At 35.4% G+C, this 16,839-nt stretch overlaps 1 protein-coding gene across 2 annotated transcripts in view; it reads right to left on the minus strand.

Annotated features, from left to right (window-relative positions):
• VPS13B (vacuolar protein sorting 13 homolog B) overlaps window positions 1–16,839 on the minus strand; it is a 316,205-nt gene that overhangs the window by 165,425 nt on the left and 133,941 nt on the right. For both annotated transcript variants that reach the window (XM_070940432.1, XM_070940433.1), the window contains exons 27-29: window positions 13,800–13,941; window positions 9,894–10,302; window positions 8,588–8,696 (exon numbers count right to left, since the gene is read on the minus strand). In XM_070940432.1, coding sequence (XP_070796533.1) covers window positions 8,588–8,696; window positions 9,894–10,302; window positions 13,800–13,941 — 660 coding nt within the window. The remainder of the gene's footprint in view (window positions 1–8,587; window positions 8,697–9,893; window positions 10,303–13,799; window positions 13,942–16,839) is intronic.

Raw genomic sequence — 16,839 nt, forward strand, 5'->3', positions numbered from 1 at the left:
TTCTCATTCGAATTCTAATGTGGAACTATGGTTTCTACATTACCTCTTTTTGCCGACACGCCAATTATGCCCTTTCTGACTACTGCAGTAGCCTCATTTTTAGATTGCAAGTATCATGGCAATGGATCCTTACTGTTGTAAGTTGTGACAGCTATAAAGGGGGTCATCACATGACCAATTTGATTTTAGACATTTGATTGCAGTGGTAATTAAGCAAAAGCTGTAGTCATTAAGCAAACCCATTGTTCGCTATGCAAAGTTGTTGCCAAAAATTGGAAGTAAACACAAGTTCCTGGTAAAAAAAACATAGTAAATCGCAGTCAAGTAATCCTGGAATGCTGCAAATGGCCATAAATGCAGGCTGGTTGCCAAGAGCCCAAAATGCTGTCATGTGACTGGAAGGGTGGTCACCAGAACTTTGAAACTGGGTCATAAATAACTTTTGGGTGCTCCGTTGCAATGTGACTGTCATAACACGAGAGTTACCTCACTCTTTGTGGGATACCTCTGCTCTTGGTCCAAATGTTGCAACAATCTATGACTCAAATATTTGAGGGACTGCTGTTGATTGAAGATTATACTGCATATATTAAGAAATGCAAGGTGTTACCTCCCTTTCATTTGTAGACAGGACTTCTTTATGGTAATGTTTCCACTCTGGAATATTCTGTCTTCCCAAATGTATGAAGAGATTACTATAATTCCTGTTAAATACCCATTGAAGACTCATATTTTCATCTACATATTTTTTAAAGAAATACTGCATGATTTGTTTCACTTTTTGTCTCTCCTGCCCATATTTTAAAACAATTGTGCTGTTTTATATTATGTTCATACTACTGCTTGTTTTGTTTTTTAATTATTGCATTGTAAATGGTTTTGAATGCACTGTTTATGGCTATTTCGCCTCAAATAAATGCATTGAGATACCGTAGCAACACTTTGCAACAGGTATAGTTAAAGCAGAATTATGAAAATTGGCATATTTGTGGTTTTTCCTACACTGAAATACTTTCTGTATAAACCATTTATAATGTTTGAAATGTCTCCTAAAGGGATTAATTTAAATTGCAATGTAAAGTGACATATTTTAAATGCATGTTATTACAGTCCTCAAAAACATATCTCTGCTTTTCTTCCATTTTCTTTTACAATTAAGCCAGTAGCTAAGAATGAAACTAATAACAGTCCCAGCCACTAGCCTGAATTTTCCATATGAAACTATCTACGGCAGGGATGGCTAACTTTTTTGCCATCGCTGGCCAGGAGAGGGGGGACGGGGGCGGGTTGCATGCGGCCCCAGCTTCCAGAACCTCTCTAGGAGTCTCTAGGAGCCTCTCTAGGAGTCTCTAAGAGCCTCTCTAGGAGTCTCTAGGAGCCTCTCTAGGAGTCTCTAGGAGCCTCTCTAGGAGTCTCTGGAGGCTGGGGACAGCAAAAAAGTCACTTCCTGTCCTACCGGGAGTCGGGAAATGGGCCCTTTCAGCCTCCGTAGGGCCTCCAAGAGAGTGGGAAAGGCTGTTTTCACCCTTCCCAGATAAATAGAGGATCTAGAGCCAAGTAAGAAAGAAAAACGGCCTCCCCCCCCCACCCCCGGCCCTCCAGAGGCAGGAAACAGCCTGTTTCCCTACTTCTGGTAAGCCCTGAAGGCCCAAAAATCAGCTGGCTGGCATGCCCATGCGCCCCAGAGCTGAGCTGGCATGCCCACTAATATGGCTCCCCGTGCCACCTGTGGCACGCGTGCCATAGATTTCGCCATCACGGATCTAGGACCTCTATAAATCAAACTAGCTATGTCACTTGCAAGTAACCGTATCAAGCACCAGCACAATACAACTTTTTTGATATGTTGTGAATTTTCTCATTTGTGAAGATCCAGACTGAATCCACCTGAAATGTATATTCATTTCATAATTCAATTCAGAAATTTTTCTGATACTTTTGTTTTTAGCTATTTTCATATAGTATTTTAAGATCCTGGCTTGTCACACACTATTTTATGGAGATAACACAATGTGTTCTGCTGAAACAAATGCACCAATGGGCTTTCTATTAATTCCATGCAGACGTGAATCAGCCTGCTTAAATGACAGGAAAAAAAATTGGGTTGCTATCTGACTGCAATCACTGTCCCAGTCTTATTTTTCTTGTTATTAGTGTTTCCATTTGATAAATTCCTTATCACTTCATTTTTGCCTTACAGGATCAGTCAAAAAAGCTAAAAAATCATAAATCACAAAATTTCTAATGGTTTGTTTTCTTGTTTACAAATAGTAACTGCAGTGATTAAAACATTGGATATGTTGTGAAGAACCTTGAGTAAATGTATCTATTATATTTTGTACATAATAACACACACACACACACACACACACACACACATTAAAGGGATTATTGAAAAGACAATAAAGAATCTTCTTCTCCCTGATATTCATTATGCAATATTTAGATAAGTTCAAACGTGTGATTTCAGATTAATTCAAATTAACTTGTCTGCAGTGCAAATTGTATAATAATATTTGTAGCATATTTTAATAACACAAGCCAAACTATGATGTATCCTAAGGTAATATAATATCCCAAAATAAAAGCACATCTGTCAGCTGAAAACCCCATGGAGAAAAATACACATACGCACATGCACATATTAGCTGGCCAGGAAAGAATCTCACTGGAAAATTATTGGATTTATTGATATGTTTTATGGTCTAAAATATATATTGCAATTGACTGAAACTGGGGGACAATTACATGGCTCAATTGATTAAAATACATTTATTCTGTGTAAAATTTGCAATGAAAAAGAACTTTGTAGATACTAATTCATGAATAAAATTGAATAAAGAGAAAGATTTTCAATTTGATGGAATCAATAATAGGATACTACATTAATTAATGATCTATTTGTAATAAGGTAAGAATAGTGAAGACAAAGAAACCCTAGAATGTGTAAAGATTTTAGAGAAAATGGAGAAAGAAGGAAGGAAGGAGGGAGGGAGGGAGGGAGGGAGGGAGGGAGGAAGGAAGGAAGGAAGGAAGGAAGGAAGGAAGGAAGGAAGGAAGGAAGGAAGGAAGGAAGGAAGGAAGGAAGGAAGGATCATTCTTCTAGAGCATTTCAAGAGCTATAGTAAAAAAAATCTCATAGATAAAACTCAATAGAGGTCATCAGAGAGCCCACAAGTATTGTTAAAATGAACCATAAGCTGTACATCTTCACAATATATTAAATTAAAAGCCTACCATAATTAAAAGAAATAAAATGTTTTAAATATTACTGTGAAATACTTTTAAATTTTTCTTGAACCAATATATTGCATAATTTGCAATTTAGTCATAAGATGCAGAGTAAAAAAAGAAAAACTAATTTTTCAGAAGGCGTTCTTTTTCTAGTAATAGTATCTACTAGTATCTACTACATCTACATCTACTACTACTATTATTTTTAAATATTGTTTTTAAACATACACATGTCAGCAAGGTATCCTTGAAATGAAATGTTTAAAAGGGTATTTTTAAAATTAGCAAGAAATTTAAGAACCATTTAGTAAAAAGTCATTTACATGTAAAGAATCTAATCTAAAGGACTAAATGCAAAATTATGCCATCATGGGATAAATTGGATACCGAAGTTCTGTAATATATTGTATGAGAACACACTTCATTTTAAAAGACAGTCAAAGAAACATATGCTACACTTCCACTGGTTATATAGACAAAAAACCAGAAATCATAATAGAGCCTACAAAAAAGACAGGTCACTCAACCAAAAAAAAAAAAAAAAGCATAAGGTAGATAAACACATATTTTTATAAGCACAGGATTAGGTTAAAAGTTTTAATATTTAATAAATTAGTTTAAGTAACTAAATGTACTGTTGTTTCATGCTAAAAGAAACTCAAATTTCAGATAGAGCCTCTTTTTTGAAAGCCCTTTTTTTTCTTTGTGTATCACAGCAACATCCAGTACTGGTTTCAATTAAATCTATACAATCTGCTCCCATGAGATTTAACTGCTTTAGTTCAGTTACATAATTATTGATTTATATAATTTTAAAATGTATTTATTATGAAAGTATTGAAATATAAGAAATTTGTAAAAAGCAAAAATCGGGACGCAAAGAAAGTAGATAAAAAGCGGGGGGGGGAACAAGTTAATGCCAAAAAAGAGACCATTAATTTTTTTTAAAAAAACATAGTGAAAAATGGATTACATCCTTTTCTTCCCTTCCATTTATATCTTCAGCCACAGCCATAGTTTATATATGTTAACTTTATATCAAATATTGATATAAAGCAGCAATTGTTACTTTTTATTTAAGTCCTAAAACCTGAATTTCAGACATTGAACTCTTTTGTGACTTACTGTATGCAAAGGAATATTTCTTGCTTGAACTTAGTTAAACCTCTCTAATGGATATATACTGTCAATTTTGCCATTGTGTTGTCCAATTTTAGTCTCCCAGTTATGATACTGCAGGCAAGACAAATTTTGATGCAGATACATACTAAACAAAACTGTTCAGTTATTTGAATATATTCCAATGACCTACATTTTTGTCTTGTTCAATTAGATGAATTTGTGATGTGAATTTGATAACCTGTTCCCTATCTAACAAATTCAGTAATCCAATGAAACAAGTGACGTAATTTAAGGTTAAGGAACATAATTCTTTCTCCCAAATGCATCTGGCTCACAGGATATTGTCCAAACCTAAAGCAAATTCCTCCCAACATACATATAGACATCGTTTTAGTCATCACAGCCACATTCTCTCAATATGACATCAAAACAGGGCAAAGCACAAGATTATTCTTTTGTATTTTCTATTAGTCTAATGTTAAAAGGTTGTTTCAAAGACAACATTTAGATTAATGGCAGGGTACATGTTAACTTAATTAATTTAAAATAATGAAACTGACTCCCAAACTCTTTCTAACCCAATTCAAGGTATTGATACTGTGTAGTATCATCAAGTTATGGCCAGGGTTGGGTTCTAAATTTTTTTACTACCGGTTCTGTGGGCGTGGCTTATTTTGTGGGCATGGCTTGATGGTCATGTGACAATTCTTTAGGATTTAGCAGAGGTACTGGTGTACCAGGCTTTTAACTGCTTGCAAAGCTGTACCGGTCTATCCATTTATTTTTGCAGGCTCTGGTCTACTCATTTATTTTTTCAGGCACTGGGTTACCCATATATTTTTGCAGGCACTGGTCTACCCATTTATTTTTGCAGGCACTGCAGGCAAAAATACTCATGTATTTTTGCAGGCACTGGTCTATCCATTTATTTTTGCAGGCACTGGTCTACTCATGTATTTTTGCAGGCACTGGTCTACTCATTTGTTTTTGGAGGCACCGGTCTACCACCAAACTGCCTTTTACCACTGATCAGCTGAAGGGTGGCCCTTTGAAGTCCCCCGGCAAGAGTTTAAACAGTTTTTTTCCTTATAGCCCATCAGCTGGGACTCAGGAGACAGCAATAGATAAATAAAAGGTAAGAATAACGTGGGGGTGGGGGGGGGCAGGGAGGGCAGAACCGGTTCGGTGACATCATATTGTCACCGCTACCACCTCGGCGGAACTGGGAGGAACCCACCACTGGTTATGGTTCTATATAGTTGAAAGTCCCTTTTCTCTCAAATTAATTTAAGTAATTACTACTTAATTATTAATTATTACTTAATTACTTAATTATTCCAGCCTGGGGGCTCTCTCAGGGGACTGGTGAAATCTTCAATTGGCTTCCTTGCTGATATAATCACTTGTGTGTTTTATGCTTTTTAATTTGACTTTTGACGTGTTTATTGTTTTTTATATATTTTGCTGTACGCCACACAGAATCACTTCTTGTGAGATAGGCGGCCATAGACGTTCGATATACAAACAAACAAACCAATCTTCCCTGGAGACTTTAACCCAACTCCTGTCTTTGAAAAATAAGGCATGGATAAAGTGAGACCAACTGATTTCCCTTTGACATACCCCAATTCTGGAGTGCTTCCTTAGGGATACTGTCACATCTCAAGAGCGTTTTTGGAGCCTGGATTAAGGGTAACCCAGTTGGGGAAAAAATATAGTAGTTCTGAATAAAACATTAGTATACATTAGCTGATTATAATATCAAACAAGGGAAAAGTGTATGAATCCAGAATAGAATTAAATTTACTTTATGTTTACAAGAGATATTTATTTTTTAAAAATGTGAAAAATGCTGTTGGCCCAAATGGCACAGCAATTCCTGCTTATTGAGACTTTATGAATATACTGTCATTCTAAAACTTACAACTGCCATCCATGTAAGCAATGTACTTTTCTGCCCTTTCAACAAATTTGTCATAACAAACTAATAATCCCCACAAGAATCTATCAAAACAGAGACATGAAAATTTGTTTTGAAAACTTCTGCAAATTGAAACACAATTCCTTCTTTTTTGGCAACATTTTTTCTTAAGCTCCAGAATAACTTTCTCAAACATATTATGCCAGTAGTTGAACAGAAGCTCTACACTTAATTCTTCCTATTTAATAAGGAATTTAATGTTTTTGGGGAGCCATTCTATATTATCATAATATAGTATATAATATAATATGTTATATTATCATTCATCACTTTATTTGAGAAGACAGCAGTGTTTTTTCAATATGTTTACTTGCTTGAGAAAAATATTCCTGATTTAAATGAGACTCTGATTGGTGCATTTCAACTACAGAGCAGTGGGGGGATTGCTCCTGGTTCTGTCCAGTTCTTGAGAACCAGTAGTAAAAGCGGCGGGAGGTTCTGCCCACCCGCCCGGACATTAGGTACAATCTGCACATGCGCAAAAGTGCGTGTGCGCGCTACCATTGCAAACCGGTAATAAAGGTAAGTAGAACCCACCCCTGCTACAGAGAATATGTGAGTATGAGACTAATAGACCAACCCATCTTAAAGTGCATTCTGGGAAAGTCCCCCATCCCCACTTCTCAGATAAAAGATCAAAAGTTGTAAAGAATCTGTACAACTTAAGCCATTAGAATGTCTGAGCAAAAGTAATATCTGTCATTTTTAAAGCTGTAAAATGTTTTACTGTTGGAGAAAGATTTTGAAGGTTCTGACTTATTTCTATTGAAGTGTACTTTTCAAACATATGCACATACAAAAACATACACCACATCTGAGAAACAGACCAACAGGAAGAATAAGACACTTGTTCATCTGTATTTCTGTGACTTTTCTCACTTGGTATTATTTGCAACTATACTTTCATGTTTTCCAGCAATGCCAAATCTAGTAAAGATCATATATTATTTTTATCAGGTTGATTACATATGTTCTCCAGTTTTTCTGCTTACTTATGATTAGTGTGGTTTTCACAAAGGCAGTGACACAATCCAGAGCAAGATATTCACACAAAAAAATGTGTTTACTGTGAAACTTTGCCTTAGAACTTTGCTTTCTTTCACAGCTTTGATCCACATGACATCAATGGTCCAGCATTTGCAAGTCTGCAAACCATTTAACATTATGAAAATCACTTTCACACTATTCAGCTACTGAAACAGATAGTATTTGCAAAAATATCTTTTGTGTAAGTGAATAATTTTCTGGGGATGAGGGAAAGCTTTTTCAAAGCTCAAAGTACTTTATTTTGGTCACTGATTAGCCTGCTTTTTCACTTGTGTTCTAAGCCTGGTTTGTTTCCCAATGCACAAAAGTCCAATTTTGTAGTTTTCTGAAGTGTTGGAATGAATGATTAAAGCATGCATAAAAAGTAACAATGAATATGGAAAATTTCATTACAAAGTAAATTTTTTAATAAGTACATTGTTTAGTTCTGCAGTATTATCACACAGAGGCATCCATGAGCTATTATATGCCAATGACCTGGTTGTTCTTTACTTCTCCCAGGAAGGTTTCCAAACAAGCCTATAAGCACCAGCTAAGTCCTGTCATTTAAAAAAAACCCTATGATTATCTCCAAGTGACAACAAAAATGGCAAAGAACGCGTTCCAATAAAGCAAAGTAAGGATTTTAAATAGTTTAAAAGTAGAATGTATATCACCTTCTACTTTTCCTCTCCCTGAAATTAATATATCCATAGTCTCATCCACAGAAGACCACAAATGAGATAATTGGAGCTGTAAATCATAAAGGTTACAATTTTGTTCCTCTGGCTGTTAAACTATTAAGAACCAAGATGATTCCACTTTGGCTCTATGGCAAGCTTCATACATTAGGGAAAGGGAGATAAGACTGCAAGAAATGCAGATCATTCCGTAGTTTTTCTTCTAATTTTAGCTGCAACATTTCAAAAATAACCCTGAAGGAATGGAGTAACAACAGTGATATAAACCAGATTTAGGCTGATTAATACATATCTTTTTCTGATCACTTCTATGTCAGATGATTGAATACCTATGAACTTTTTAGGTGGAGACAAGAAGCACAATGATTTGCCCTTTCAAGCATCCCATTCAAGCCCTTTATTGTTTCAAGTTACTATATGCAAATAGACCCTCTACACAAGAATCAAAGTGCACTGGTATTATACCACTTTTGTGATATGCCTTGTACATGCTGAGCTATATGAGTTAACTTTTAATACTTACTGATAAATGTCTTTCCTCAACACAACTCTACTAAGAGGATTGTCAGCCTGAGGAGCCATTGATACAGAACCAATTTTCAGTACCAAAGTATCTTCCGTGTTTGTCTTATCTGCAATAGAAATGGAAGACGTTGACCACACGTTATAAAAGCCAGTCATTAACAAAAGAACTTGAAGTGGATAAATATGATTTAAGGTCACTTCTGAACAACAAACTTGTTAAATTATTACTAACAAAATAATACATTATTTATTGATACTAATTCACACAGAAAGCCAGTTTTCACAGCCAAGTGCATTTATTTATTTATTTATTTATTTATTTATTTATTTATTTATTTATTTATTTATTTATTTATTTATTTATTTATTTATTTATTTATTTATGAGCTCTGATTGGTTTTGGCTTAAATCAAAATCTCAGTCCAACTATTGGGTTTTGTAACCACATATTATAATTCAGTATAGCTGTTTGCAATCTAAGGCTTGTACTCTCTGCACTGCATTAAACTGGAAGAAATGCTGCATCAGTCTAATATATAAAGAACTGACATGTTTTAGTACAGCAATCAATCTACACGCTATATTTTTGTAACTTTTTTTAAGCCTGTGAAGGATTTTATTATATTTTAGAAGCTGATATTGACATCTGATATATACATAAAGGCAAGCCCAGTGTTCTCCATGAGTCTATGTTTTGAGGATGGATGTAAGCTTTCAATTTCTCCATCTGTGGCCACCCAGTGAGTTATCCCAGACTTGTTTTGAAAGTTAAACTTTTAGCTACAAATGTTAAGTGTGGTGAGTGCTAAGTATTTTACTAAATAACATATTGCTTGATGTGGAAAGAACAAGCAAGCTTCACATGCAATTCAGAAGAATCAAATGTGTGTGTGTGTGTGCATGTGTGTGTGTAAGTAAACTGACTTAAATATACCACAGAAATGCACCCACAATGAATCAAACAACCAGAGGCCATAATTAACAATATGGACACACACATTAGTGCAAAAGTCATGACATAGGTCAAGCAAATCGATCAAATATTTATTTCACAGACAGCCATCCTTTTTTAAAAAACCCTTATTTTCAGAAAAAAGATATTGTACCATAAATTAGTGCAGTGGGTTTTCCCTTTTATTACAGAAATGCACTAAAAATAATTAAAGAAAAACTGCATTAAAGACATGATACAATAAATTTGAGAAAACAAGATCCAAAGAATATTCATTATAGGCTCCCCAGAGGTATTGATGGAGTGAGCAAAGTATGTGTTTTCTAAATAAGTACACAAACTTAAAAAATACCTTCTGTGTTACATGGTCCTTCTTCCATTTTGGGGAAGAAGATTCTGATTACTCCAGTATTGACATAAATAAGTGGCAAGTTGCGAGATGTGAGAATATGGGACCTCATAGGCTGGCCTGGAGATTTTATTTTCTCTTTTTGACTCTTTGGAAGATTTGTTTGAAAAATACTTGCAATTGCATTGAGGAAAGGAAAACATAAAACAACATCAAATGCCTGAGCTGAAAGAAGAATCTCATGAAGAAAATGAGGAGAACTATCTGTAAAACTTTCAGATAATTTCTGTAAAGTTCTTCGTTCATTTCTTGAGATCAATTTGTGACGGACATTTTTTGTGACTGCTTTCGTGTAAGTCAAAGAGAGAAATCCATGCTGTTGATGAGAGCCATCCAAAAGTTTTGCAGTTGCCTGTGCCGAGAAAGAGAAATATCCAGAAATAAGAAATCTGCATGCATTACATCACAGTTATAAAACTGTTTCTGATTTTTCAAGTTCTCCACTTTCTTGGCAGAAGAATGTATTTTTCAGAATTTATGAAAATAATAAATGCCCTGTCTCCTTGAAGACCTGACTGAAATTTGTTCATCCATAGAGGTGTTTTTAAATGCATTTAACTTAGTTTTTCTCAGTCTTGACAACTTTAAGCCATGTAAATGTAAACTCCTAGAATTCTGGGAATTGAAGTCTACACATCTTAAAGTTGCCAAAGTTGAGAAACATGATTTAGCTTCAGATATAGAGTATGCTAACTGATTGGTTCAGAGAAGCAGAGGATGAACCATAGAAAACTTCAGGCTCCTGATCACTTCTTTGTTTTCTTAGCATTTGCATACAAAGGCAGGAAATATCTTTTCATTGTTAACTTTGATTAAACTGCAACTTTAACTCAATCAAAAGTTAGGAAACAAGGATTCATTGTAATTGTTTATCGTTATCAAATCAGGATTTGAAATTATGGCCACCCAGAGTCACCCTGTAGGGGTGATGGTGGCAGAACAATTTAATAAATAAATAAATTATAATATAGTTCTTAAGTTTGTTAATTGTGAACAGTTTTTGTTTCACCAATTAACTGAAAATCAACAATGGATGCTTTAGATTCCATCCATCTGCATACTCTATGCATCTAAAGGATGCCAAGCCACAATTTTGCATCACATCCAAATGAGACCAATCCAGATGCATGTTGTGTGTGTATGTAGGCACATTTAGATGTGTTTCAAAACTATGGCTTATACAGGTAGTCCTCACTTAATGTCTCTCCTATTAAGCAACCATTTAAAGTTACAACGGTGCTGAAAAATTAACTCTACGACCAGTCCTCACATTTACAACTGTCATAGCATCCCCATGGTCACATGACTGAGATTGTGTGCTTTGCGACCAGTAGATGTTTATGACTATCACAGTGTTCCATGATCATGGAAATGCCATTTGCACACTTTATTGCTGACTTCCAACAAAGCCAATGGAGGAACCAGCAGTAAAATCGCAGGACAGTCTTATGTAATGTCTTACATAATGACTGCAGATGATTTGTTTAATAATCACAGATCATAAGCCGATTGTGGTCATCTGATGCCTCACTTAAGAACTGTGTTCTTTAATAATGGGGTTGCCAGTCCCAATTGTGATCATTAATTGAGGACTACCTGTTATTTACTACTTCTATATTTGGAGAAATCCTTCCCTCCCTCCCTCCCTTCCTTCTTTACCAGGCTTACCATGTTGTGAATAATATTTGAAATCTGGTTTTGATTGGAGTTCTATACATGCAGTGTACATTGTAGTTTTTGTATATATATACTGCATTTAACATTTTCTTTCTAATACTAACAAATTATTTAAAAATTTAATTATATTTCACTTTATATAATTTGAACAAGTGTTTTTGCATGGTGAAAATGGACTATGGCAAATAGTAAATATTAGTAAATTAGCTTAATTCGTGTTAGAACAAAATGATTGGAACAGATATAAACAATAATTTTGCATGAACAATAATTGTGTGTATTCCTGATAGGATAATAATTAAAAACAGAACTTCCAGTAACACATTTTAAAAAATATATTTATCTTATTGAATATATTAACTAACACTGACTATTCATTCATTACTGCCCATAGAGAAAATCTCAACATGGTGAAAACCTTGGACTTTCTCACTTTCTTCTTAGAGCGGAAAGAAAACAATGTGAAATTGAGACTGCACTGTGCTTATCTTATTGAGAAGTGTTCTGTTGCACATTAAAAACAAATGTACTCTAATAGAATCTTCTGCTGATCTTCTGCTAAACCTGATTTTATTTATCAGGTTTATAAAGTTATCCATAAACACTCTGGGTGGCTACAAGAATAATAAAAATAACAACCAAATAGATAGAATGATGGATATCCAGGAGACCAACAAAGTTTCCATACCTAACATGCACAGCCCATAAAAAGCCTGCCATCCATTTTGCCCAAGGACTGGAGAACATATTTACTGTTTTCATAAGGCCAGGATAGAGTCTCTGGGGGATCCTGCTCCAAAGGAGGGACAATAAGATTAAGAAGTCCATTTATTGGGTACTGGTGATACTGTTTAATTAATGGGACACAGAACATGTTTCTGTCCAGTTGAAGAAACTGCCAGAGACAGATGACTACATCAGTGGAAAAAAATGTTCTACATGCAATAAAATAAATATCTTGATTAATTCTCATGCAGTTACATCACAATCAAAATAGATCTTGGGTACATATATACAAACTAAATAATATTCTGTTCATTAGATGAAGTGGGCTATATTCCATGAAAAATTAAGCCATAAGAAGAAGATGGTCAGTCTTTAAGACGACATTAAGTACTTTTTAAATTATTTTTTGTTGCAATAGACTTAAAGAATTACTCCTTGGGAAATTATACGAATTTTCAGTAATGTGTTAGGAAGATGAAAATAAAGAAAATCGGATAATTGAATTTGTTATTTTTTTCCACGCTCAAAAGATAAAAAAATCTGAATGTAGAAGATGGGGTGTATATATGTGTGTGTCCTAGAGAGATTGAGATTTCTCCATGGAAAGTAACAAGTGAATTAATATATAAGGCAGTCTTAAACATATTAATTTTGCCAAATATAAAAAAGATGGTGTATACAAAGAGAAGCTAGTATAACAAAACAACAGTACAGTTGACTTTTAAAAAAATATTCTAGCAGTCACTAAAATATATTTAGAGCAATATAGAATATATATGAGATAGAAAAAAACAAATGGCTATTTTAGGGTCCCTAAATTAGCAAATATTTTTTTAAAAAGTTTTATCCTAGAGTGGCTTTCATTTCCTCCTATATCTATATATTTCCCTTTCTTCCATTGGTAACCCATTAAGCCTTGAATTCTAAAGCGTGTTAAAACTTGATCTCACTCACAAATCTTGGAAGATTTTAGTTACTTTGAACAAAAGTTAGCATTATCCTACTGTGGCTTTTGGGTTTTGGCAGTGAGTTTGCTTTAAGTTTGCAAAAAATTATCTCAAATATTTTAATAGGCACTCAGTAATTTTGCTAACAGCCGTGGAGCAGCAAAACACTTAAACCTATCCTGTAACTATTAACTTGTACAGCTGTAGCTTCTTAAATGGCCAAATATATGCATCATTCTTCACATAATTAAATTCAAATCCATAAGTTGTGAAGATAAATATTCTTCCTTTGCTACTCTAGCCAACCTACTTTGCATGTGAAAACCCTAGCCAGAATACCACTGAGAAACAGAACATATTTTTTAAACATTAAAAAACAAAAATACGACTTTGACTAATGGGTTTTTAGATGAACAGCTTTCTGCCTTCACCATCACCTCTCTGAAATACTGTTTGTTAGTGGAAGTTCTGTAACATACATATTGCACTGATTTCTTACAGAAGGAAAGAAGCCAGAGAAGTTACTGAAAGGATCCTGCTTGCTGACCGGTCGAACCAGTAATGTACGTCTGTTCAGCTTGTCAGTACAGGAAAGGAAGACACCTCCACATTTCCCCAGAGACCAAGAATCTTCCCCAAAGCTTGAGGTGATATAGATAAAAAAAAGCAGAAAAATAAACACTGAGCCTTAAGGGGAAAAAAACTCACAGGCATTAAAAAAATTAAGCCAAATTCTGAAGTCTGAGTTTTCTTTGTGAGGCCTTCACTTCCAATATCACAGATCAAATGATTTTTTTTAAAAAAAGAGAAATCATGAAATTGAAAAAGATGTCACTGTTTCATTATTTGGAAGCAACAGCTCAGCAGGACAGAAGCAACAACAACAAAAATCAGGGCTCAAGGTAGAACATGGCTATTCAGGGATAATGTCACTTGATTTGCTTTTCAATTATGAACCAAATAAGTTTTATTAAAATGGAAGGAGATGGATTAAAAGAGCTACAGAACTTGGACAGAAACAAAACTCAACAGATTTTTCCCATCCACCTCTGCAAGAGCAAATTAACATCGTGATGACTTACATCATAATTGTTGCAATCATTCTTTTTGTAATGAAAATAAAGTCATATTTAGATTTTAGGGTAATTATTTGGTTAAATGTATTATTCCACTACATAAAAAGCTCACCACAAGCTTTTCTTTGCATTGTAGAAATATCCCTTCAAAATGTCCAGATTGCCAGCCTTCTCCTGGTCTGGAAAACATAATGTTCACCTTATCTATTCTAAGTAGCTGTTCAGAATTTAAACATTTCAACTACATAAAAACATATACATTTTATTTAGTCATTCATTGGTTGATTCAATTTCTATATCCACCCATCTTGCACAAACAATTCCAGGCATTAACCAGGAAGGGGGGGGGGGGGGAGCCGCAACATAATAATAAATAACAATGCACAACAAAAATGAAAATAAATAAATTTTAAAGTACATGCAGCTGCCATTCAATTTTATTTTATTTATTTATTTATTTATTTATTATATTTCTATACCGCCTTTCTCCCGTAGGACTCAAGGCGGTGTACAGTCAAGAAAAATATAGACACACAAACATCACAAAATTGCCAATCAAAATTATTACTTAGTTTGGTCAATTAAACAAAACCCGGAATTAGATAACATTTAAAAAATCATTCACGTTTGTATGTTTAGCCCTGCCTGTTGGAACATCAGGGTCTTGAGGGCACGGCGGAAAGCACGGAGATCAGGGATATTCCGTATCTCCAGGGGCAGTTCATTCCAAAGGGTTGGAGCCCCCACAGAGAAGGCCCTCCCCCTGGGAGTCGCCAGTCGACATAATTTGACTGACGGTACCCTGAGTAGTCCCTCCCTGTGAGAACGAACTGCTCGGTGGGAGGCTATTGGTGGCAAAAGACGGTCTCGTAGGTACCCAGGTCCTAAGCCATGGAGCGCTTTAAAGGTGATAACTAACACTTTTACATGTACCTGTATAGGTAGTCCTCAACTTACAACCACAATTGAGCCCAAAATTTCTGTTGATAAGCAAGGCAGTTGTTAAGTGACTTTTGTCCCATTTTAGAACCTTTCCGGCCACAGTTGTTAAGTGAATTACTACAGCTGTTAAGTTAATAATACAGTTGTTAAGTGAATCTGACTTCCTTATTGACTTTGCTTGTGAGAAGGTAATCACATGACCCTGGGATATTGCAATCGACATAAATATGAACCAGTGGCCAGGTATCTGAATTTTAATGATGTGACCATGGGGATGCTGCGACAGTGTGAAAAACAGTTGTAAGTCACTTTTTTTCAATGGTGTTGTAACTTTGAACTGTCACTAAATGAATGGTTGAGGACTACCTGAATAACTGCACTAATATTAAAATATGTATACAAGGTTAATTTCAACATTAGTTGTTTGTTTGTTTGTTTATTGGATCAATAAACTGTTTCAATTCAAATGTTATAGGTCAGTGATGACTAACCTTTTTGCCGTTGTTTGCCAAAAGCGAGGGGAGTGCGGGGGGTCACACACGCGTGTGCCCACATGCATAATTTAATGCACTCTGCCCCCCGTGCATGCCCGCATGACCCCCCGCACTCCCCCCACTTTTGGCACACAATGGCACGGTGGGCATGGTAGGCCCGTTTTTTCGCCTTCCCCAGGCTCCAGAGGCTTTCTTGGAGCCTGGGAAGGGTGAAAACAGCCTTTCCCACCCTGCCGGAGGCCGGAAACAGCCCATTTCCTGACTTCCGGTGGGCCTGGAAGGCTAGAAAATCAGCTGGCTGGCACGCGCATGTGCACTGGAGCTGAGCTAGGACAAAGCTCACGTGCCCACAGATATGGCTCCACGTGCCATAGGTTCACCATCACGGTTATAGGTAATATATAAAATAAGTCAAAATTACAGAAAAAAATAATATGGAAAAAAAATGAAACAATAAAACAGCAATATTTGGTGCAACTTATTCTAGCTGTTTACTTCTAAAGGCCTTCCAAAAAACCCAGATGTTAACAGATCCCCAGAAGCTTGTGTGAACAGGCCATTCTTAAAATGCCTATCTTGGTACCCCTCTTTTAGTATCTCATGACAGGAAAGAGTCATTAGTAGATATTATTTACACAGTTCAGGCAAGCAGAAGTTAGTTGGGATAGGTGGTCACTAAACTAGTCAGACCTCAATTCATGGAATGAGTTATTGGTGATGACCAGCACCTTGAATTACATTTGGAATAAGCTAACAACTATTGCAGCTCCCACAGCAATATCATGGTATTATTCTGTGGGCAAAGGGTAGATATATATCTTCCACCAGCAGAAGTTTCCAGGTTGACTTCAAGTGCAACTTCAGATAGAACACATCTCAGAAAGCTAATCAAGATTTGCATAGCTTCTTTTCAATATTTAACATTCTACAAAATTTACAAACTTCTGGGAAAAATGTAAAAGAAATGTCTAATATCTACAATGTAGACATATGTTAAAAAGGCATCTGAGAAGAAAGTAAACTATAT

Source organism: Pituophis catenifer, unplaced genomic scaffold (genome assembly GCF_029215685.1).
Source record: "Pituophis catenifer annectens isolate HBS135680 unplaced genomic scaffold, rPitCat1.0.hap2 SCAF_3, whole genome shotgun sequence".
NCBI lineage: Eukaryota > Metazoa > Chordata > Lepidosauria > Squamata > Colubridae > Pituophis > Pituophis catenifer.